The sequence below is a fragment of the Caenorhabditis briggsae genome (genome assembly GCF_000004555.2).
Source record: "Caenorhabditis briggsae complete genome, chrI, whole genome shotgun sequence".
In the NCBI taxonomy this organism is placed as follows: Eukaryota; Metazoa; Nematoda; class Chromadorea; order Rhabditida; family Rhabditidae; genus Caenorhabditis; species Caenorhabditis briggsae.
The window spans coordinates 15,006,018-15,027,656 of NC_013489.2; the positions used below are offsets into that span (position 1 = coordinate 15,006,018).

A 21,639-nucleotide genomic window follows, 5' to 3' on the forward strand; every position below is an offset into this window, starting at 1 on the left:
TTTTGTTGTCGAGAGCTCGGTAGCCGCGAATTATCGAGGAGTTTCTGCGTCAGAGAGGTGTCATTTGAAAATATGACATAGTTCAAAAATCTCATTGATGAATATTGATGAAAAGCACGAGAGTCGCAGAATCGATCGAAGGTCTGTTTGATTTTGCAAGCGTTCGAATTCGTCGTACCCTCGTGTTGGATAACTATAATTTTTGGAATCGCCTCTTCGGGGTTATCCGTTGAGGCAAAAATTCAAATTAAAAGAGATTCTTTGAAGATGTTCATTGAAATTTCAGCTCAAAACAAGTTAGGTTCAATGATGCTTGACCTTGTGTTGAATGGTGACACACTCTCCCTTGATGCATTGGAATTGGTCATGTCCGAACTTTGGGCAATCTGAGACAACCTTGCATGTTGGCTTTGGTGGCGCGATGGTGACAGCTGAGGCGAGGAAGAAGAGCTGGAATTTTGATTGTAGAGAGTTGCAGGTGCGCTCTATTGAGAACTTACAGCGAAGAGGACGATGAGACGATGGAACATGGTTGACTTTTTGGGGTAAAAACTTGGGATTTTATACTGGTAATATTTTATTGCACCCGGAGGGGGGGGGGGGTTGAAATTTTGCAAAAAAAATATTTTTTTTGCATTTCGGAGAAAAGAAAATGATAGGTGCGAAAGATCAAGTGGAATATTTAGAGGTTTGGTCTTTGGATTTTGGAAGAAGTGGTTCTCTCTGGGATTACTGTAGCTTTCGAAATTCCCAGATTTTTAAAGGATTACTGTAGATTAAAAAAAAACGAAAATTACGGTAGTTGGTTTTAGATTCTCATGTCCCAAAATTGGGGTTTTAGGATATTTATGTCTTTGTCAATTATTCAAAATGTACAGATTACGGTAGTTTTGAACATTCAGGATTACAGGAGTTTTCTCAACTTAAGGATTACGGTAATTTGATTTTCGGAGTTGTAGTTATTTTGAATACGAGGATTACTGTATTTTGAAATTTTTAACGGTGAACAATTGAGGGTTACTGTAGCTTTCCGAATTTCCGAATTTTAAATATTACTGTAGCTCTGGAATTTTAGCGTTTCAGTAAGTTTTTGGAAAAGGAGGACTACTGTATATTTCAAAATTTTGGGTTACTGTAGTTTTTCAATTAAGAATTACGGTAGTTTATGTAAAATCGGGATTACTGTGGATCTTTTGAAATTTGAGGGTTACTGTATTTCAAAAATAAAAAATTAGGATTGCGGTAGTTTTTTTGGGATTTGAATTCAAGGATTACTGTAAATTAATAAAATGAAGATTACTGTATTTCGATTTTCGGGATTGAAGGATTCACTATACTTCAAGTCTCGGATACTTCTATAACTATTAAAATGAAAAATTGAGATTTACTTTAGTTTTTTGAGGAATACGGTAGTTTTTGGATTCTGAGGATTACTGTAATTTCAAAAAATATACAAATGAAAAATTGAGGATTAAGGTAGTGTTCCAAAATGGGAGTCACTGTATTTTGTTTTCTTAAGGATTACTGTAATTTGTAAAAATTTTGAGATATCGGTAGTTTATTGAGAGTAAGGACTACTGTAGATTTTTTGAAATTTGAAGATTTTTTTCGTTTTTTTTTAATATTTCAGGATTACGGAATCTTTCTTTTTGAAAGTTCAGGATTACTGTAGCTTTCTAAAATAAAGAACTACTGTAGTTTTTTAGATTTTGAGGATTACTGTAGTTTTTTTGGAATTAAAGGATTGTTGTATTTCAGAAGAGGATTTCTGTAGTTCCCAAATTTTAGGATTATGGTTGCTTGATTTCTGGAATTCAAGAATTACTGTAGTTTTTAGAAAATATGGACCTCTGTATTTTCAAAGTTCTATAAATGGAAAAATCGGAAAAAATCGAAAATTGTCAAAAACCTTTTTCTTCCAAAACTATTCCCAAAACAACATGCTGTTTCTCAATGTGTCTGCGTCTCCAACCCCTTTAAAAATCTCTAAACTTTTCCGAGAGGAACCGGTTCTCTCAACCAAGACTGTATGTCACCGCGCAGTGCCTTTCTCTGAATCTCTGCGGGTCTCTGTTCTCTATACTCTCTCATCTTTCTCTCTCTCTTTCTCTCTGTTGTGTTATGTCCAGTTCCATCTTTTCCCAAACACAGAAAAAAGAGAGAATCGAATGAATGAATATATATACACAATATGTTGTACAATACATTTTTTATTTTACATGTTCTTTTTTATTTTCCTTGCTGTACCTTTAAAAGTTTGTTTTTTGAAAAAGTAGATCAAAATCTTCGTTTTCCTTTTTATCTATTCAAAGATTCCTATCTTTTTTCTCTGTCCCTACTGCCCAGATGACACATTTGATTTCCTTCAAATCCACGTGTTCAAGTTCAAGAAGACTTTCGAAAAGCGGCGGTGTTTTCTATGCCATTTGGAGCTCTCTAAGGAAATGTCGCCGTGTTGTAGTGGCGCACGCTTTTGGTGTTGGTGCAGAGGGTCAGGAGTTCGAACCCTCTTGTGGGATTTTACTTCTTTTTTTGTTTTTTTAGATTTTTTTTTATGACCAAGTACTTTTTAATCGATTTTTTAAAACCAAAACAACCGAATGACTTATTAATTTTGAAATTTCGAAAAAAATTTTTTTGAATTCCGTTATTTTTTGAAATTCCTTTTCTATCATATTCGGAATTATTTTGGAAAATAGATTATAAAAAATGCCAATAGAGCACATTTGTAAAATATTAAAAAGAAAAATTCAAACATTTCAAATATCACAAATAATTTGTCTTTCAGAAATTTTCTTTTTTTTCAGAATTTTTTTTTAATTTTCAGCTTTTCAGGCTTTTTCGTTTTTCTTGATTCAACAAAATTCACAGAACAAAAATCTTTAAAAAATCAGAAAATTTCAACTTTCTATTACAGATCTTCACAATCCCCCCCCCCTCTCTCTCTTCCCTTGAAAATCCCTAAAATTCACCCTTTTGTCTACGCCCTCCACCCCTCTTTTTCACATGACGCCAATGGCGCAACGGCTAACGCTTTTGGGCGCTGCTCACCATGGTGGTGCACTCCGGGGTTCGACTCCCCGCTATGGCATTTCCTTTTTTCTTTCTTTAAACACTAGAGCGAACTTGCCATGCACTATGACTCATATCAAACCGTAGACCAATTAATAGCCGACGGCACCTGGGCAATTATAAAACATCGAAAATCCACTCGACGAAAAATCATCGAAACACAAGGCTCCGCCCACTTTCCGCGCCTACGTCACAAAGTGACCGATGGTGGGGGACAAGAGATCGCGGCGAGACCATCATCAAATATTTATATACTGTTCCATTATTTTTTCATTGATAAAAGGAGGGCAGTCATTCTGAGTCATATTCCCTTGATATTTTTTGTGAAAAGCAAATTCGCTCTATTGATAATTTCTAAATATCAGTTTTCAGGATGGACACATCTGGGTCCACCACGGATTTTGGGGACCACGTGGTGTTACGGTATGGAGGGACCAAGGAAATGGTTCCGTTGATTAGACATGAACAGGTTGGTTTCTGATTAGGGCGCATTTGCATTTTTTGTAAATTTGAATCTGGGCTAGTTTTGAAGATTTCCTAGCGATTTCTCAGCTAAAATTTGTAGAAATTCAGCTGGATTAATCGCTAGTTTTTGAATTTGCAACCTATCAATTTTGTTCGGTAGAGCGCCTTTGCATTCGGTAGAAATTTAAAAATTTCGAATGTTTGTAGCTGTTTCGAATGATTTTAATAAAAAATAGGTGCCAAAAAAGTTCGCATTTGCATTTTCAACTCGTTCAAAATTTCTATTCCAGATGCTAGACATGTTAATGGAGCGAGCACGTCAGATAGTACAGGGATTCGGAAGTTTGGATACTCGAAATATGTATTTGTTTCGTCACGAGTACAATTCACCAACTTTGCTTTTTCCAATCACCTCTCCCAGTCAAATTGCAAGTTTTTCGAAAGTTTGAAAATGCGCTCTACGGAGAATTTCTGTGCCTGACACTTTTCTTCTAAATATCTCGGTTCCTAGAAGAGATATCAAAAAGTGTAAAACTACAGAAATGTGTAGAATTTTATTTTACACATTTTAATAATTATAATTAACTTCAAAGTCAATAAACCCACAAGAAGGGTGGCTATGTGAAGTACTTGTCTTTGAACTCAATTATCTCAATTTCTATAAAAAATAACAAAAATTTGTCAAATGGTAAATTATGCATCACTTGATCACCAATATTTTATCAGTTGACGAATTTCTGATATCTCTTATAGGAACCGAGATAATTGAGCTCAAAGTGAACGTATATTGTGGACTATTAGCAAATACAGTGGCAAAAGCGCCCCAATGAAAATATTCCCATTTTCAGAACCCGGGATGTATTCTAGAAATAATTCTAGTGGATCGAACAGAAACCGCCGTAATCCCACATGTCGTAGAACCCGAATCCTATATGCTTCCAACATTTTGCGATTTCTGTGGAGAATTGCTCACTGGGTTATTGAGACAAGGAGTTAAATGCAAAAATTGCAATAGGAATTTTCATAAACGTGTTCGAATGCAGCAAGGAATAATTGTGGAGCATCTGGATCCCCTACCACAGGACAGGGGTCTTCTCGACCGCCCATGTTACCCCCACTGCCACCAACGCCTACTGGAATTCAGGTGTCCGCGCTGCCAACGCCTTCTGGTGAGTTTTTCGAAAAGTAGTCAATTTCAAAGCAGTTGAATTTTATAGAAATTGTATTTTCCTACATTTCAGTCTAAAATTTAAAGAAATCGGTTGATGAAGTCAAAAGTTAATGTCATTTGGATATCAGAAATTATCATAAAAATGATTTTTTAAAAAAAATTTAGTTGAAAATACTGGAATTTAATTTTAAAATGTTTGAAATATTTTATAAAACTCAAATCTGTTTGAATTTCTAAAATTGATCAAGAATGAGCAAAGTTACAGAGTTTTTGAAAAATCCCAAATTTTCGAATTTTCAAAAATCCTTAAAATTCTAAAATTTCAAAAATCCTAGAATTTCGGATTTTTTTAATAACTCTAAAAATTTAAAAATATCAAAAATCCCAAAAATTCAAAAAATCCTGAAAATTGGAAATTTTCAGTAATTCAAAAGAGCCGAAACTTCCAAAATAATGAAATATCCAAAATTTTTATAATTTCCAAAAATTGGAAAATTTGGAAAAATCCAAAAATTTAAAATCCCGAAAATCCCGAAAACTAGAAAATTAAAAAAATCTTTAAAATTCGTAATTTTCGAAAATTCAAAACTAGAAATTTTCGAAAATCGCGAAAATTAAAAAAATTCGAAATTATCAAGAATCCCAAAAAAATTCAAATTCTCCAAAATTAATCAATTTTGACCCAAAACCCCCAAACTTGGCATCAAAACATCTCAAAACATCTCAAAGATTCCAAAAAATCATATTTCAGGCCTCCCCCACACGCTAATCGAGCACAGTTATCGTCAATTCACAGTATGTAAAGTGTGTGATCACTTGCTGGTTGGTCTAATGAAACAAGGCCTAAAATGTCGAGATTGTGGTGTGAATGTGCATCGAAAGTGTGCAATGGAACTTCCCTCGAATTGCATTCTATCAGAAAATGCGATTTCAAGAGTCAATTTTGCCGATTCGGAGGCTGAACAAGCGTCTTCTTCAGACAATATTCCACTGTTTCGATTACCAGGTATTTCCACTTTTTCGAAGCGTTTGGAAGTTTTGAATTGGCTATAACTTTTGTTATACTGAACCAATTTTTATGAAAATTATGCCAAATTGTAGGAAATTTCAAGTACTTTAAAGGTGGGGGGACATGAAAAAAATAATGTTCTCGAAATTCCGTTCAAAGATGCCCCTGGAGGAGTTGAACTTGTGAGGGCGATGATTGAGGGTGCGGCGCCGCTACCGACTGAGCTACGCTGGCAAAGAGAAAGCGCACGCCCGATTGCATACATAAAGGCGAGGACGACAGCTGTACGCAGAGTGACATTAAGCGTTGTACACCGTCACGGTAGAATGCATACTCTAGCTACAAAAAAACTACGAAAAATCTCCTGTCCCCCCACCTTTAAAGGTGGTGTACGGTGAAATTTTTTATAGCATCAAAATGTGCAGAAATGCATGTAGATGACATAAAAATAAAGAAAAAATTCAAAAAAAAATTCCTTCATCGAGAAAAACGCATCGAAAAATACGCTGAAAGCCCTTAGGGACGAGGTTTTTTCTAGGCCGCCCGGTGAGTAAAAGCGCGCGAATTCAAACTTTTACAATTTTTTCGCTCGTTTTCACTGTTTTTTCAAATTTTCCGACGTATCTGGAAGAAAAATTGACAAAAACCTAGAAAAATCTTGAAAAAACCCGAAAAAACAGTGAAAACGGGCGAAAAAAATTTAAAAGTTTGAATTCGCGCGCTTTTACTCACCGGGCGGCCTAGAAAAAACCTCGTCCCTAAGGGCTTTCAGCGTATTTTTCGATGCGTTTTTCTCGATGAAGGAATTTTTTTTTGAATTTTTTCTTTATTTTTATGTCAATCTACATGCATTTCTGCACATTTTGATGCTATAAAAAATTTCACCGTACACCACCTTTAAAACATAATGTTTATGAAAATTGACAAAAGATTGATAAAGTTATAATTTCTCCAAGAGATGACCAAAAAAGTTAATGTTACGAAGTGATATACAGTTGTCTTGAAGGGTTTTACCAGGCGAGAGTTTTTAAAGAAACACAAGATTTACACCTTTGGGCTATTCCACACCTGTCACTTTTGTTTGACTTTTTTAACAAACAGAATTTCTTCAAAATTGGTAAATTAGGTCAAAAACAAACATCTACCATCCATGCTCCACTGATAATCATTTTTTTCAGGACAAGTCGGAGTACGAGCAACAGAGAAGAAGAATCTCGAAGGCTGGATGATTCACTTCATTCTATCCGATCCAGAACGTCGTCTAAAACATTATTGGATGATGCAAAACAACGCGATTCATTTGTATAATGAATATTCCGAAGGGATCGGCGTTAATCCGAATCGCGTCTACCGTATCATTCCGTTAGCCGAGATCACGTCTGTTGTACAGAATAATGGGAAATCCGTCCTGGCTAAACATCCGCCACACTGTTTTGAAATTCGAACAACTACGAATACCGTATTCTGCGTTGGTGAGGATTATCATGCGTTCTCTGGTGGTCCACCGAAGAAGATTCCAAGGAGTATGAGTGTTCGACCCACTTCTAATACCACCATGTGGTTTCAGGTGACCTTTTTTTTTTGAATTTCATAACTTTTTGATTTTTCACTTTTATTTTGTGAACAAAAATTTAAATTATAGCCCATGAGATTTGCTATAATTGCTGTGAATTTCATAAACATTAACCAATAGCAGCAAAAGTTATAGCCAGTTAAAATTTTTGATAAATTCCTAGCATTCAGTTTTTGGTCATCTCTTGGAGAAGTTGTAACTTTATCAGTTCTTGATCAAATCATATGAAAATTATATCAAACTAAAGAACTAAAAACTGCCTACAATTTAACATAAATTTCTTTAAAATTGGCCAATTAATTCAAAAGTTATAGCTTTTTGAAATATGGGATCAATTCCAAACCGTCAACTTTGAGGTCAATTATCTCGGTTTCTGTTAAAGATATGAAAAATTTGTGAACTAATAAAATATTTGTGATATTATGATAAGCAATTTATCAGTTGTCAAATTCTTTACATCTTTAACAGGTTTCGAGATAATTGAGCTCAAAGTTGTAGGCTAGGGCGGGATAAGCCCTCACTGGGCTTCTGTTAGAAGACATAAGGTAACCAATTCTAGAACTTTTTAAAAATTCAAAATCTTTCAAACTCCCGCCAAACCAAATAACTATTTTTTTTTGCAGTTCATCAAAGAATCACTGCAACCACCATCTCGAAACAACGAGGAGAACGCTGAGCAAGCGTTGGAATTCGCGAATCTTTATCAAGTTTTAAGTGATAAAACACTAGGAAGTGGACAATTTGGAACGGTTTACTCAGCCATTCAAAGGCACTCTGGAAAGGAAGTGGCGGTGAAGGTAAGTGCGCTCTCTTGAGACTATTTTTTTTATTTTTGAATGTTGCCCCCCTTTCTTCCTGACTTCCCTGGCTCCCTTTGGAGCTGCGGCAACGCACCATGTTGTGTACGCCCTCCACACCAAGGCTAGAAGTGTGCGCTGTGGCGGAGTGCCTAACTCTTACACCCTTGGTCTAGCCAGGAGTGGACTTGTTGGTTCGACTCCTACCCAAAGCATTTTCCTTTTTTTTTCTTTTTTTTTCAATTGAAAGCCCAAAAACCTTTTTTCAGGTAATTTCCAAAGAGCGTTTCTCAAAGAAAGGGAGTGGAGCGGAATCGATGAGAGCCGAAGTGGCGATTCTCCAACAAACATGTCATCCCGGAATCGTTTGTCTGGAATTCATGTGCGAGACGAAGGATAAGATTTTTGTGGTGATGGAAAAGATGAATGGGGATATGTTGGAGATGATTTTGAGGTAAGAATATAAGCTTGAGAATTAAAAATGCTTAAAATTTGACTTTTTTGAAAGTTATTGAAAAAATTGAGTTTCCGTATATCTTCCCTTTGAGCTCAATTATCTCGATTCCTATAAAAGATATCAAAATTTTGTTAATTAATAAATTCTTTATCATAATATTAGCTACATTTTATCAGTTGACCACTTTTTGATATCTTTTATAGGAACCGAGATAATTGAGCTCAAAATGGACGGTTCGGGTGGTCTTCTAAGTACAATGATATAAAAATTTCAAATGACCATAACTTTTGAAATAATCGACCAATGATTGAGAAAATCATACAAAATTGTGAGAAATGTTCATTAATTTTAAGTAATATATAATTCAATAAATTTCATCAAAAACGAAAAAAGTTACAAGTTCTCCAATAGATGTCCAAAAATACCGAAATCACTCTGATAGAATGACCCTAAACTTCTACCGTTGACCTAGTTTATCTCGGTCCCTGTGAATGTTATCAAAAAATAGTCAAGTAATAAAATGTTGCTGGTTTTATGATAAACATTTTATCAGTTGACTACTTTTTGATATCTTCTACAGGAATCGAGATATAAATACTCAAAGTTAAGGCATTCTATTCACGGAATTTCAAAAATTGAAAAAAAAAGCATGTTCGCTCCAATGCAAACGTCCTAATCCCCCTTTTTTTCCAGTCAAGAACTGGGTCGCCTGAACTCTCGTGCCACCAAATTCCTGCTCGTTCAAATTCTCTGCGCCCTGAAATATCTACACGATCAAGGCATTGCTCATTGTGATCTAAAACCTGAAAATGTGCTTCTATCGGATATGGGCTCAAATTTTCCGCAAACGAAAATTTGTGATTTCGGATACGCCCGTTTTATTCCAGAGTCTCAGTTTAGGAAGACTGTAGTCGGTACGCCTGCGTATCTTCCTCCAGAAGTATTACAAAGAAAAGGATACAATAAATCATTGGATATGTGGTCCGTTGGAGTTATCATCTATGTCACACTTTCTGGAACATTCCCTTTCAACGAGGGAGAAGAGGTAAGTGCGCTCTATTGAGAATTTTTGAAAGAACTTTGTTTTACTTTTGAATAGAATACGTTGGAAACCTCGGGAAGTATCTAGAAGGATCCAGAAGGATCTGGAAGAGCCCAGAAAGATATAGAAGAATTTCATGAGCTCTCGAATTGTATTAGCAATAGAGCGCGTTTTCTGAATTCAATTATTTGAAATTTCCTATTGGGACTTCGAGTTCAGAATGCTCAAAAATGCAAATGCGCTCTATTTCAGATTTCGGAACAAATCCAAAACGCGTCATTCATGTTCCCAACGGAGCCATGGAGTGAAGTCGAACCATTGGCAGTTGATCTCATTCAGAAGCTGCTTAAAGTCGAGGTACTGTATTTTTGAAGAATTTCAAAAATTTTCCATATTTTGGTATTAATTTTTTCAAAAATCGGGTGCAAATTTTCAAATTTAGAGGATTATTGTAATTTTTTTTTGGAACTCAAAGATTACTGTAGGTTTTAAAGAGATGATTTTGGGCAAATTTTCGAAATTGAAGGATTACGGTAGTTTTTTTTCGAATCGGAGATAATTCTGATAGGTGCAATTTGAAAAGAGAAATTAGCCTTCCAATTATTCTAGATATGTACGCGAAATTCAGCGCAAGGTAAGTTTATATTGAGACTTTCAAGCCATCAAAAATGGTAGTATAATGAGCCGCAGATACAGCACTTGGAAGTTTTTCCTGAGGCTAAGTGACTACAAACTACAAATTGCTATAAGCCTCAGTCAAAACTTTGCAGCGTAGTTTCTCGACTCGTTTTCAACCATTTTCGATGGTTTTAGGCTCAAAATTTCTAAAATTTCAAGCAGAACTCTTCAGTGCTTTAGACTTTTGAAAATTTTTAAATCAACTTTTAAACTTTAAACTTTTAATCAACATAAAAATCAAGAAATGGATTACTGTAGTTGTTTCTTTAAAAGTTAGAAATGAAAAATGAAGGTTACGGTAGTTTTTTTTCGAAAGTATGGGTTACTGTGTTCTGTGGATTGTGTGAAAAGTTCTGTGAAAAGTGAGGGTTAAAAAAAGGATTAATGTAGTTTTTTTGATAATTAGGATTGCAGTAGCCTTTGAAATGAAGATTACTGTAGTTTTTTTTCGAAATGGAAGGATTACGGTAGCTTTTCTTTCGGAATATGAGGAGTACTGTAGATTGTTGAAAAAAGATTACTGTAGCTTTTCAAATTAGGATTACTGTATTTTTTTTAAGGATTACGATAGATTTCTGAATGATGATTACGATAGCTTTGTTTCTAAAATATGGATTACTGTAGATTTATTTTTTTTTTAATATTTAAATATTTTTCCAGATCGAAGCACGAATGTCTATAGAAAAGTGTCTGGAGCATGGATGGTTGAAAGGAGAACAGTTGTATCGAGATTTACGAGATTTGGAGGTTCGGTTGAATACACCGAGGTTCGTTTTTTTTCAAAATTATTTTGAAAACATTTGAATTCAAATTTCCAATTTTTTGAACCAAAAATTATGAAAAACGATGCATAACTAGCTGAGTTATGTGTTAGGTTCACTGGAGCGCATTTGCTTGTTTTGAATTTTCGAAATGGAAGTTTTTGAAGTTGAGGCGTTCAATTTCTAACAATTACATTCGAAAATCGCTTTAAAATTCATGAAAATAATCAAATTATAGGCTTTTAAATTTTTTATCAATAGAGCGCGTTTTCTAACTTTCGAATTTTGAATTTCGAAAAACTGAAGTTTCAATTTTGTGAAATATGAAATTCCCTATCTACTTCTTTCTAAGGAAACTTTTCTGTGTGTCTGTGTGTGTGTCCGTCTCGGACATTAACTTGAATAACTCAAAGGCGCGTGGGACTCCTATAGTGGTGTGTGGTATGTAGTCATGGACTGCCGAGCGCTTCATGTCTATGGTGTCCTGGGCCTTCTAGCTTATAGGGAAGCTACAGTGTTGAGAATTGAAAATTTCAAAACTATGCTCAAACTCAATAAAACTTCACGAAATTTTGCAAAACGGTTTTTTGGCCTATCTGTGCGTTGCCTACATGAAATTGAGCACAAATCTTCAGAACTGAAAAATTTCGAAAATTTCGTTTTTTTTTTATTATCACTTGAATTTCGATCCTGTGGACTACTGTAAATGGGTCATAGTAGTTTCCTTTTGAATACAAGGTTCTTAAGTTATGCGGAAAATTCTAGAAAATTCCAGAAAATTCCAGAAAAATCCAGAAAATTCTAGAAAGTTCCAAAAAATTAAAGAAAGTTCCAGAACATTCTCGAAAATTCCAGAAACTTCCAGAAAGATCCAGAAAATTCCAGTAAATTCCAGAAAATTCCAGGAAGCTCAAGAAGATTCTAGAAAATTCCAAAAACTTCCAGAAAGATCCAGAACATTCTAGAAAATTCCAGAAAATTCCAGAAAATTCCAGAAAATTCCAGAAAATTCTAGGAAATTTCAGAACATCCTAGCAATTTAAGGGGTAAAAAATCCGCGATTCGGGGGTACAAAATACTATACAAATACTGAAAAAGGGTCAGTTTTGTACTCCCAAACTGTGAGTTTTGTACCCCTTTGTACCCCCGAATTGTTGTATCCTCCAAACGTTTTGCCTGAAAAAAAGGTGAAGCGTTCTCTATAAGTATACAGGTATTGTAATCACTTCCCTAATTTTTCAAGGTGATCTGAAACCAAAGGCTTAGAATTAGGGATGTGTGTGGGTTTTTTTAATATCTGAATTTCAGAAACCCTAACAATCTGTAATCAGAAAATCCAGGAACATTCTAGGAAAAACAAGAGATTCTGTATGTGGGCATCTATTCGAGAAAGTACGGTATTCAAAAATTCCGATATCGGGAAAATATTACTTTTGAAAATGAAGAAACTCGGAAATTTCGGACACACGGAAAGTGGGAATTTCTGAAATTAGGAATTCAAATGTCTTAAATCTTTGAAACTAACTGATTTATGAACCTCAAAACGAGTATTAGCAATAAAGCGCGTTTTCGGAATTTCGAAAAAAAAATTTTTTCATTTCTAATTTAATGATTTGAACCTATTTTTAATTTCCTATATTTTGCACTAAAAACCATTTAATAATCTTGAAAACTAGCCGAATTACGACGAATTTTCTAAAAATTCTCAATGGAGCGCATTTTCATTTTTCTGAAATTCAAAATTTTCAGATACCTAACCAGTCCTCAAGACGATGTTCTCTATGGTCCGCTTCGTTAATCAGTTTCCTAAATATTCTTAATTTATTTCCAAATAATCGGTGCTCACTCTCCCATTATGCAAGTCTGCTCTATTGAGAATTTCTCAATGGAGCGCATTTGCCCCACATATCTTGCATAATAATTCTCCACATGTACATCATCTCATTTCTCTTGTCAAATCACTTTTTCTCTTTCTTTCTACTTTTCAATTTCAACAAAAAAATGCAATGTTCTCTGTCTGTGTGTCTGTTTGTCCGGAAATTTAATGAAAATTTAAATTTTTTGATTTTTTTGAAATTTCGATTTTTCTGTTTCCTTCTGATCAATTTTTCAACTCTTTTTGTATCGATTTCAGCTTTAAAATTCAATTATTCCTTTTGCGCGTCAGGTATGGTGCATCGGCCGCAATGCACATTTTCAGTCATAAATTAGCGCGAAATTTTAGATTTTTAATTTTTCAACCGAATTTTTTGGCATTTTTTGACGATTTCTTTGATTTTTGTGGATTTTTCAGCCAAATTTTGTGCTAAAATTCGTTTTTTAGTTCTATTTTCATTTAAAAATCTTATGAAATTCAAAAAAAAGTGAAAAATTCATTTATATCTCAATTAATTGAAAAATTATTAAACAAATTGATAATTAGGCTCCTCATTTTGATAGTTCTCAGGTGATGGGAAAGTGTCATGCCAGACAAAGAATACGAAATAGAATTTGGAGATTCCAGATCGAGTTTCAGACAAAAGTCGAATAGTAGCCAGGGTTCCATCGGTGCTTTTCTTGATATCACTTCCTTCTGAGCAATCAAAAAAGTTGAAATCCTTTTGGAAGAATCGGCGGAATCTGAAAATTTGAACTTTATTTAAACTAACTCAATCCTAATGGTTTTAGTGCCAAAATGTATGAAATCTTCTCAATTTTTCAAAAATCTAAAAAAAATTTTTTTTGAAAACTTTTATTATTATTTTTAGAATCTGTAACATGTTCGGTCTGAATTTCTTTCTCTATAATTATTTTTTGAAGCTTTCAAATTATTCAACTTTGATATGTTTTTCATAAAATCTAGATCTTAATAAAAAATGTTTTATACAATTTTTCCCGAAATTCTAATAGTTATAACTTTTGATCCAGATTACTTTGTTTAGAGAATTTCATATTTTTCAATAGAAATTTTTACTGGCTTTAATTTGGTATAATTTTCATCAAATTTGGACTAATACTCGAAAAGTTATGGGTTCTCCAAAAAAATCCAAAAATTTTCATAAAAATGTTTTCCCCATAATTCTAAAAGTCATAACTTTTGACCTGGATAACTGTTTTTTGTGAATTTTAAACCGAAAAATAGGAAATTGTATAAACTTCAATTTGATATAATTTTTAATAAAATCTAGATGGAAATCCAAAATTTTGGGACTCTCCAAAAACAATTCAAAATTTTAATTTGAAAAATTTTTCCCGAATTTCTAAAAATCATAACTTTTGATCCAAATTACTTATTTGGTAGAATTTTATAATTTTGAATAGAAAATTTTACTGGCTTTAATTTGGTATAATTTTCATCAAATTTGGACTAATACTCAAAAAGTTATGGGTTTTCCAAAAAACAAATACTTACGCCGCCTTATAGACAAACGTCTTTGCCCTTCTGTTCGAATCCCATTGAAAAGTGTCGATTCCATTCAAAACTTCTGAAAATCCCCACGTGTTTTCAGTTGTTGACAAAATTACAGTATCGATAGTATCCAAATTTCCAGTAATCCATAGTTCCAAAAATCGAAGCAAATTTGAAGTTTTAATAAATTTCGAGTTCTCAAAAACCGCATTTTTTCCTTGAAAATTGTATAGGTGATACGGTAGAAGCCACGTGGCGTTTTCCAAAAAGACGTTGGGAATTCTCATGATTGGAGTGTTTTCTTGCATGGGTCCACGAACGCTTTGTTCACTGATAAAACAGTTTTCCACGTGGATTTTTGAGAAGAATCTTTCGAAAACTTTAGGATTGACATACTGGCAATAGGTATCGATAATTGCGTTCTTGACCGATTTCAAATCTTTTGGAAAATCGGAAAAATCAGTTCTTCGAAGTCTTAATTCCTTGATTTGAGTGATTTGAAATAGGTCCTTGACGTAGTTAAAGAATTGAACGGGTGCCAATTTACTACTGTAGTCGTCGTTACCCTCGATGCATAGAATGGGCGGTTTGTCAGGCTTGTGATGGATTTTCAGTCTGGAAATTTAAATTTTTGAAAAATTGAGAACATTTCCTACATTTTGATACGAAAACCATTAGGATCGAGTTAGTTTAAATAAAACAAAAGCAGTTTGACAATTTGAAGCTTCGAAAAAAATAAATTTTGAGTATTTTTTTTTTCGAAAACCCATAACTTTTTGAGTTGTATTCCAAATTATATGAAAAGTATACCAAATTGAAGCCAATGAAAATTTCTCTCAAAACATATGAAATTCTAAAAATATGTGACTCCGATCAAAAGTTATGATTCTTAGAATTTGGGCGGAAAAAATTTTTTGCGATAAAAAAATCAATTTTTGGAAAACCCATAACTTTTTGATTTTCAGTCCAAATGTGATGAAAAATATACCAAATTAAAGCCAGTGAAATTTTCTATTCAAAATTATAAAATTCTACCAAATAAGTAATTTGGATCAAAAGTTATGATTCATAGAATTTCAACATTTAAAAAATTGTCGAAAAAATTTGTCATTATTTTTGTTTGAAAAGTCCCAAAATTTTGGATTTTCATCTAAATTTTCTGATTTTTATATCAAATCAAAATTCGTAAAATTCCGTATATTTTGATATTAAATTCATAGAAATCAGTATTCTAGATCAAAAGTTATGACTATTAGAATTTCTTAGAAAAATTAAATTTTTGCAAAAAAAAATTTTTTTTTTTGAAAATTTAAATTTTCAAAATTTTCGATTTCTCCTAATTAAAAAAAACCAACCTAAACTTCAAAACCATTCCATCCTCAAACTCCATCTTTGTCAATTTTGAATCTCCCGGGCCCGCTCCATTCCTATTACTATTCCCCGTAATCTTCCACTCAACCGCATTCACAAATTGCTCATCCTTAAAACTACCGTAGCACGAAATGGCCAAAAATCCAGTGAAATAGGTCTCACTCGAAAATCGAATCGCCTTGAATCGATTTTTCGATTTTCGAATCGTCGATTTTGAATTTTTCGAGCAAATTGACATGAAAAAGAGCTCATGAGCTTGCATAGCCTCGAATATTAAGTGCTGTACCGAGTCGGGGAATTTGAGAATTTTCATTTTCGAGAAATTTCCGAATAGGCTGCTCCAAATGAACGTAGAAGGTGTCCGTCCGCTTTGCTCTCTCCTTCCCTCTGATCCCCTTCTCTATTTCTCTAACACTCTCTCATTTCGTCACACTCTCTAATCGCTGGACCTCATAATTAATTTGGTTAATAAGCTCTCGGGATGTTGTTCGTTCTTCCAAAATGGGACAGGCACAATAATAACAAGTCGGGGTGTTGTATAGTTTGTAGTCTTTTATTCATGGCGGGAATATTTGAAATTATTGTGCATTTGATGAATGGGAAATAATTAATTGAAAATTTTAAGGAAAATTTCCGGAATTTTAGGTGATAATTAGACATAATTAGGGTAATTAAAAGAGAAAAACAAACAGTTAAAAATTGAATTAAAATCAATCAATTCCGATTAAAAAGACCCAGACCGCCGATGCGTTTCTTCATGGTTCCACCGGCGGCTGCTGGCGGTGGTGGGCTGGATTTGGCGGTCGAATTCAACGTGGAATTCTGACTACTATTCTCGTTATATGTTGTTGCCAACGACGTCTGAGAAGACGTCAGTGTTCCGTTTCGAAGTTCGCCGATTTCATGTCGAAGACGGATGATTTCCGCACGTTTCGCGTCGATTTTTTGACGATTTTGGAGTTCGAACTCTTCGAGGGCCGACATTCGCTCATCGTTGCGTTGCTTGCGAGCCGCCGTTTTTTCGTTGAACACCTGAAAAGAAAATAATTTTGAATGTTTAACTGAGGCTTAGAAAAAAACTGTAGTTTGTAGTGCATTTTTCTCAGTAAAAAAATCCGCAAAATCTTACTGAGGCTGGCGTCCCCTAGAAATAAGGAAAAATCGAGAAATTTAGAGCCAAAAACGGCTGAAACCGAGCCAAATTACAGCGTTTTTAAGTTTTACTGAGGCTTACGAAACATTGTAGCTTGTAGTGTAAGCCTCAGTAAACCAGCTGCCGGCAAATGAATGTTTACAGAGGCTAAAAACTACAGAAGCTTCTGAGCCTCAGTAAAATTAAATTTGCCGGTAGCTAGTTTACTGAGGCTTAGAGACTACAAACTACAAAATTTTATAAGCCTCAGTAAACCTCGCTTCGATCTTTACTGAGGCTTATGAAAATTTGTAGTTTGTAGTGTGTTAGCCTCAGTGAACAACTTCGCAAAAGCTTTACTGAGGCTTATAGACTACAAACTTCATAAGCCTCAGTAAACCTCGCTTCAACTATTACTGAGGCTTTTCGTCAAATTTTTTGGAAAATTTTTTCGAGACTACAAACTACAAAGTTTTTTAAGTCTCAGTAAACCGAAAAGCCACGTGGCAAACAACATAATTCGCTCAGGAATCAATTTTTAACAAAACAGTATATTTTTCTTCCTAGCGTTTTCATTTTTGTGTTTTTGCTTGACTGAAATTGTAGTTTGCAGTCTTAACGCCTCAGTAAACTCAGAAGCCTCGTGGAAAAAATTTGAGTTTTGTAGTTTGTAGTCTAACTCACTCTCTCCAAAGTCTCCCGTTTCTCCGCCAAATCTTGCTCTTTTTGACGTTTTTCGTCTTCCAAATGGGTGAATGGGTCGCTGAAAACTATTTTGCATTATGCGCTCCATTGATAATAACCAACCGATTCTTCTCATTCTTCGGCAGTCCCTCCATTTGTCTGTATCTAAAGTTCTCATAATGCACATTCCGGGTCACATCGATCATATCAATCAGATTCGTTCGAATAATCATATCTCTGAGTGTCAAAAAATCATTGTGCTCCATATTTTCGACCTCAACAGTTCCCCATGGATACTCTCGATAGCGAATGCTCCGCCCATCTTTTTGCTTCAGCATGTTCGATCCGATGATCGCGAATGGGAGCGCTTTTCGGAGTTTCTCCACCTTCTCCTTGTCCAGCGATGAATCTTCCAGTTCCGGAAACTTGTATAGCTTGATCTCCGCCGCCTCGGCGTCCTTGACAATTTGCGCTTTGAAGCGACGAAGCTCATCGCGTGTCAAGCAGTCGGCTTTAGCGATGACTGGAACGATATTCACTCGTCCATGTAAATGTTTCATCAGCTCGATATCGATTGGTTTCAGTCCATGGCCTGATGGTTCAATGAAATAGAGACATAGATGGACGCATTTGTCGACTGGCTTATCGCCACGATCGATTCTCGTCTCTTCGCAGAATTGTTGAAAGAATTTGCCTTCCACGTAGTTCACTATCGGCTCGTAGCTGAAAATCAGAAGATAGAACGGCTAGAAGAGGTGATGTTGTCGAAAAAGCCACGTGGCGCCGCAGCTTCAGCTGAGGAAGAATATTCTCTTCGAAGAACTATACCAGCAAAACTTGGGAAATGCCACGTGGCTTGTTTGACTGGAACGTCGCCATAAGAGCATTTAGCTACTTAGCTCTCTCTATCAATCGCCACGTGGCACCTAGAAATTGTGACTCACCATTTGGAATTATTGACGGCGTCACCGAATCCGGGTGTATCCACAAGTGTCAAATTCAACGAAACACTGTTCTCGAGAAGTCTCACAAGCTTCTCTTCGACACGAACCGTCGATGGAAGTGGAGACGCGACATGGGCGGCCTCTTTCTCGTTCAAATTGTTGATTTCCGCCAGGAAGAGGGTGTTGATGAATGTTGACTTGCCAAGACCGCTTCGACCTGTAGAAAAAAGAAGAAAATCCAGAAATTTTGAGCCAGAAATGGCAAAAATTAGCCGAATTACAGCGCGTTTTTAGTTTTACTGAGGCTTAGGAAATCATATAGTTTGTAGTGCGTTAGCCTCAGTAAACAATTTCGCTGAATTTGAAATTTTACTGAGGCTGATAGACTACAAGCTACGGAACTTCCTAAGCCACAGTAAAACTCAGTGCAACTTTTACTGAGGCTTATGGAAATTTGTAGTTTGTAGTGCGTTAGCCTCAGTAAAACTTCAAAGCGTTGTAACTCGGCTTATTTTCACTCGTTTCGGGTCGTTTTTTGGCTAGAATTTCGTCAAATTTTTTGAGACTACAAACTACAAAGTCTTCTTAGCCTCAGTAAATCGAAAATCCACGTGGCTGAAATTATAATTCGCTCACAATCAGGAATCAATTTCTAACAAAAAAAGCAAAATTTTTTTCGAAAGCAACTTTTGTAGTTTGTAGTCTAAGCCTCAGTAAACTCACCAACAACCATCAACGTGAAATCGAATCCATTTTTCACGGCGCGCCGGAAGACTTGATTGGGGAAGTTGGCGAATCCCCAATAGTTTTGGGTCTCCTTCTGACCGTCGGATTTCGAAGAGCTGATTGATGTTGTATTGGTAGTTCGACTACTCATTTCTGAAAATTTCAGGCGGGAAATTTGAAAATTTGAAGGTTCTGGAGAGGACAAAGAGGGAGAAGAAGCTTCTTATTATTTGAGAAAGGGCTATATGTGCGTAGTACATGTGTGTATGGGTCATTCGAATATAAAATCAATTGAGCGAAGCGACGAGGAGAGAGAAGACAGATGTGCACTGCGAATAGGACGTATGTGTGTGCGCGGATGACCGCTGCGCGAAATGACAGCTGTAGGAGATGGACAGAGGTCAGTTGAATGTGTCTCGATTGACGGAAATGGGATGAGGATTCGGCTTGGAACACCGAAAAACATTGAAATTCGAATTTATCAGCGGGAAGCCGTTCAAAATGGGTCAAGGACATAGAAAAATGACGGAAAACACCTGAAAACCCCTTTAAAAATTATATGAATTTTATTATTGTTCAAGATTCCTCTTTTTTCTTACTCGATTCAAATTGAAATCCAATTAAAAACCTCGAAAATCGTTGAAAAATCCGAAAAAAATCTAGATTCGAATCTCGCGGGGTTAAACCTTTTCGCTGCGAGATATCGGTGTCGATTTACGCGGTGCGCCTTTAAACGAAGCATTTTTTTCGGGGAAAAATTTTTCTTTTTTCACCCATTTCAATGGTTAAAAATCGATTTTTGAGGGTTTTCTAGGTTAAAAATAAGTAAAAAAGTTGAAAATTATCGTATTTTTGTGTTTTAGTAAGCCTGTATCTGTGAAATATCGAGAAAATGAGCTGAAAACGTACTTAAAAATTTTTTAAGTTAACACTTGATGTGCTTCTGTCAAAAATCGCTTTTTTGAGGGCTTTCTTTTGCTAAATTTAGGAAAATGTTGCATTTTTGAATTTTAAGTAAGCCTTGATCTGTAAAAATCGAGAAATTGAGCTGAAAATGTCATTTTCAAAAATTGAAAACTGTTGTTCGTAATTCCTCTTTCTCCCGCTAATTCTGTGCTGATTTTCATCTATATTCTGTTTCAAATTTCAATTTTCAGACTTCACTCGGCTTGTTGTAATATATAAAATAACAAAGAATGCCGCAGAACGAGCACATTGAGCTACACAGAAAACGTCACGGACGTCGTCTCGATTATGAGGAGAGACAGTGAGTTCTTATCCTTGAAATTCTGAAAAAAAAATTCTAAAATTCCGAATTTTCCAGACGCAAGAAGCTGGCTCGTGCCGCACACGACCGCTCTCAAATGGCGAAGACGTTGCGTGGACACAAAGCGAAGCTGTACCACAAGAAGAGATATTCGGAGAAGGTGGAGATGCGTAAACTTCTGAAGCAGCACGAGGAGAAAGAGCAGAAGAATACAGTGGAGCAACCGGATAAGGGAGCCGTGCCAGCGTATCTCCTTGACAGACAGCAGCAGACGTCAGGAACAGTTCTCTCGAATATGATTAAGCAGAAAAGAAAGCAAAAGGCAGGAAAATTCAATGTTCCAATACCTCAAGTACGCGCTGTCAGTGATGCCGAGGCATTTAAAGTGGTGAAAACTGGAAAAACGAATCGAAAAGGATGGAAGCGAATGGTCACAAAAGTCACATTCGTTGGAGAGTCTTTCACTCGGAAGCCCGCCAAATTCGAACGATTCATTCGCCCGATGGGACTTCGATTCAAGAAGGCGCACGTTACACATCCAGAACTTCAGACGACGTTCCATTTGCCGATTGTTGGTGTCAAGAAGAATCCATCCAGTCAGATGTACACATCGCTGGGTGTTATCACAAAAGGAACCATCATCGAGGTGAATGTCTCCGAGCTGGGAATGGTGACACAGGGAGGAAAAGTAGTTTGGGGAAAATTCGCACAAGTCACCAACAACCCGGAGAACGATGGATGCATCAATGCTGTTCTTCTCATTTGATTCCGAAAACTTCATGATCTTTATTCTGCGTTCGCTCTTTTCTTTGTTGATTTTATCATTGTTTTCTCTTTCCACCCAAAAATAAAGTTGATTCTTACTCGTTTATTATGAAATCCGAAATCCAGGTGAAAATGCAAATTTCAACAGAAATTTCTCATAAGTACGCAATACTCGACACTGCGGCATCATAACTGACGCGCAATTGCACACAATTGTCGTGTCCACTCATCAATTCTTACACTAATAAACTAAGGGATTCTGGAGCTATTTTTCCAGAATTTTGCACTTTTTTAACTAAAAAAAAGGAAAAAATGACACAAATTTTGCAGGGAATGC

The 21,639-nt window shown here is 35.5% G+C and overlaps 4 protein-coding genes across 4 annotated transcripts; 2 read left to right on the top strand and 2 right to left on the bottom strand.

Annotated features, from left to right (window-relative positions):
• Positions 1 to 3,445: 3,445 nt before the first annotated feature.
• Cbr-dkf-1 lies at positions 3,446 to 12,823 on the top strand (the record flags this gene model as incomplete). The annotated part of the gene is made up of 13 exons (XM_045241593.1): positions 3,446 to 3,541; positions 3,828 to 3,980; positions 4,386 to 4,710; positions 5,460 to 5,714; positions 6,155 to 6,222; positions 6,245 to 6,263; positions 6,896 to 7,284; positions 7,914 to 8,087; positions 8,357 to 8,541; positions 9,238 to 9,595; positions 9,839 to 9,943; positions 10,925 to 11,031; positions 12,775 to 12,823. 13 exons carry the CDS (start codon positions 3,446 to 3,448, stop codon positions 12,821 to 12,823), a joined length of 2,283 nt encoding a protein of 760 aa, XP_045096863.1.
• A 604-nt stretch (positions 12,824 to 13,427) lies between these two features.
• Positions 13,428 to 16,097, bottom strand: CBG19776 (the record flags this gene model as incomplete). The annotated part of the gene is made up of 3 exons (XM_002640663.1): positions 13,428 to 13,644; positions 14,417 to 15,028; positions 15,769 to 16,097. The coding sequence occupies 3 exons, from the start codon at positions 16,095 to 16,097 to the stop codon at positions 13,428 to 13,430; spliced, it is 1,158 nt and encodes a 385-aa protein (XP_002640709.1).
• A 401-nt stretch (positions 16,098 to 16,498) lies between these two features.
• On the bottom strand, positions 16,499 to 19,421 carry Cbr-unc-59 (the record flags this gene model as incomplete). Its single annotated transcript, XM_002640664.1, has 5 exons — positions 16,499 to 16,816; positions 17,601 to 17,679; positions 17,724 to 18,323; positions 18,545 to 18,761; positions 19,268 to 19,421. The coding sequence occupies 5 exons, from the start codon at positions 19,419 to 19,421 to the stop codon at positions 16,499 to 16,501; spliced, it is 1,368 nt and encodes a 455-aa protein (XP_002640710.1).
• A 1,045-nt stretch (positions 19,422 to 20,466) lies between these two features.
• On the top strand, positions 20,467 to 21,303 carry CBG19778 (the record flags this gene model as incomplete). Its single annotated transcript, XM_002640665.1, has 2 exons — positions 20,467 to 20,537; positions 20,595 to 21,303. 2 exons carry the CDS (start codon positions 20,467 to 20,469, stop codon positions 21,301 to 21,303), a joined length of 780 nt encoding a protein of 259 aa, XP_002640711.1.
• Between the last annotated feature and the right edge of the window lie 336 nt (positions 21,304 to 21,639).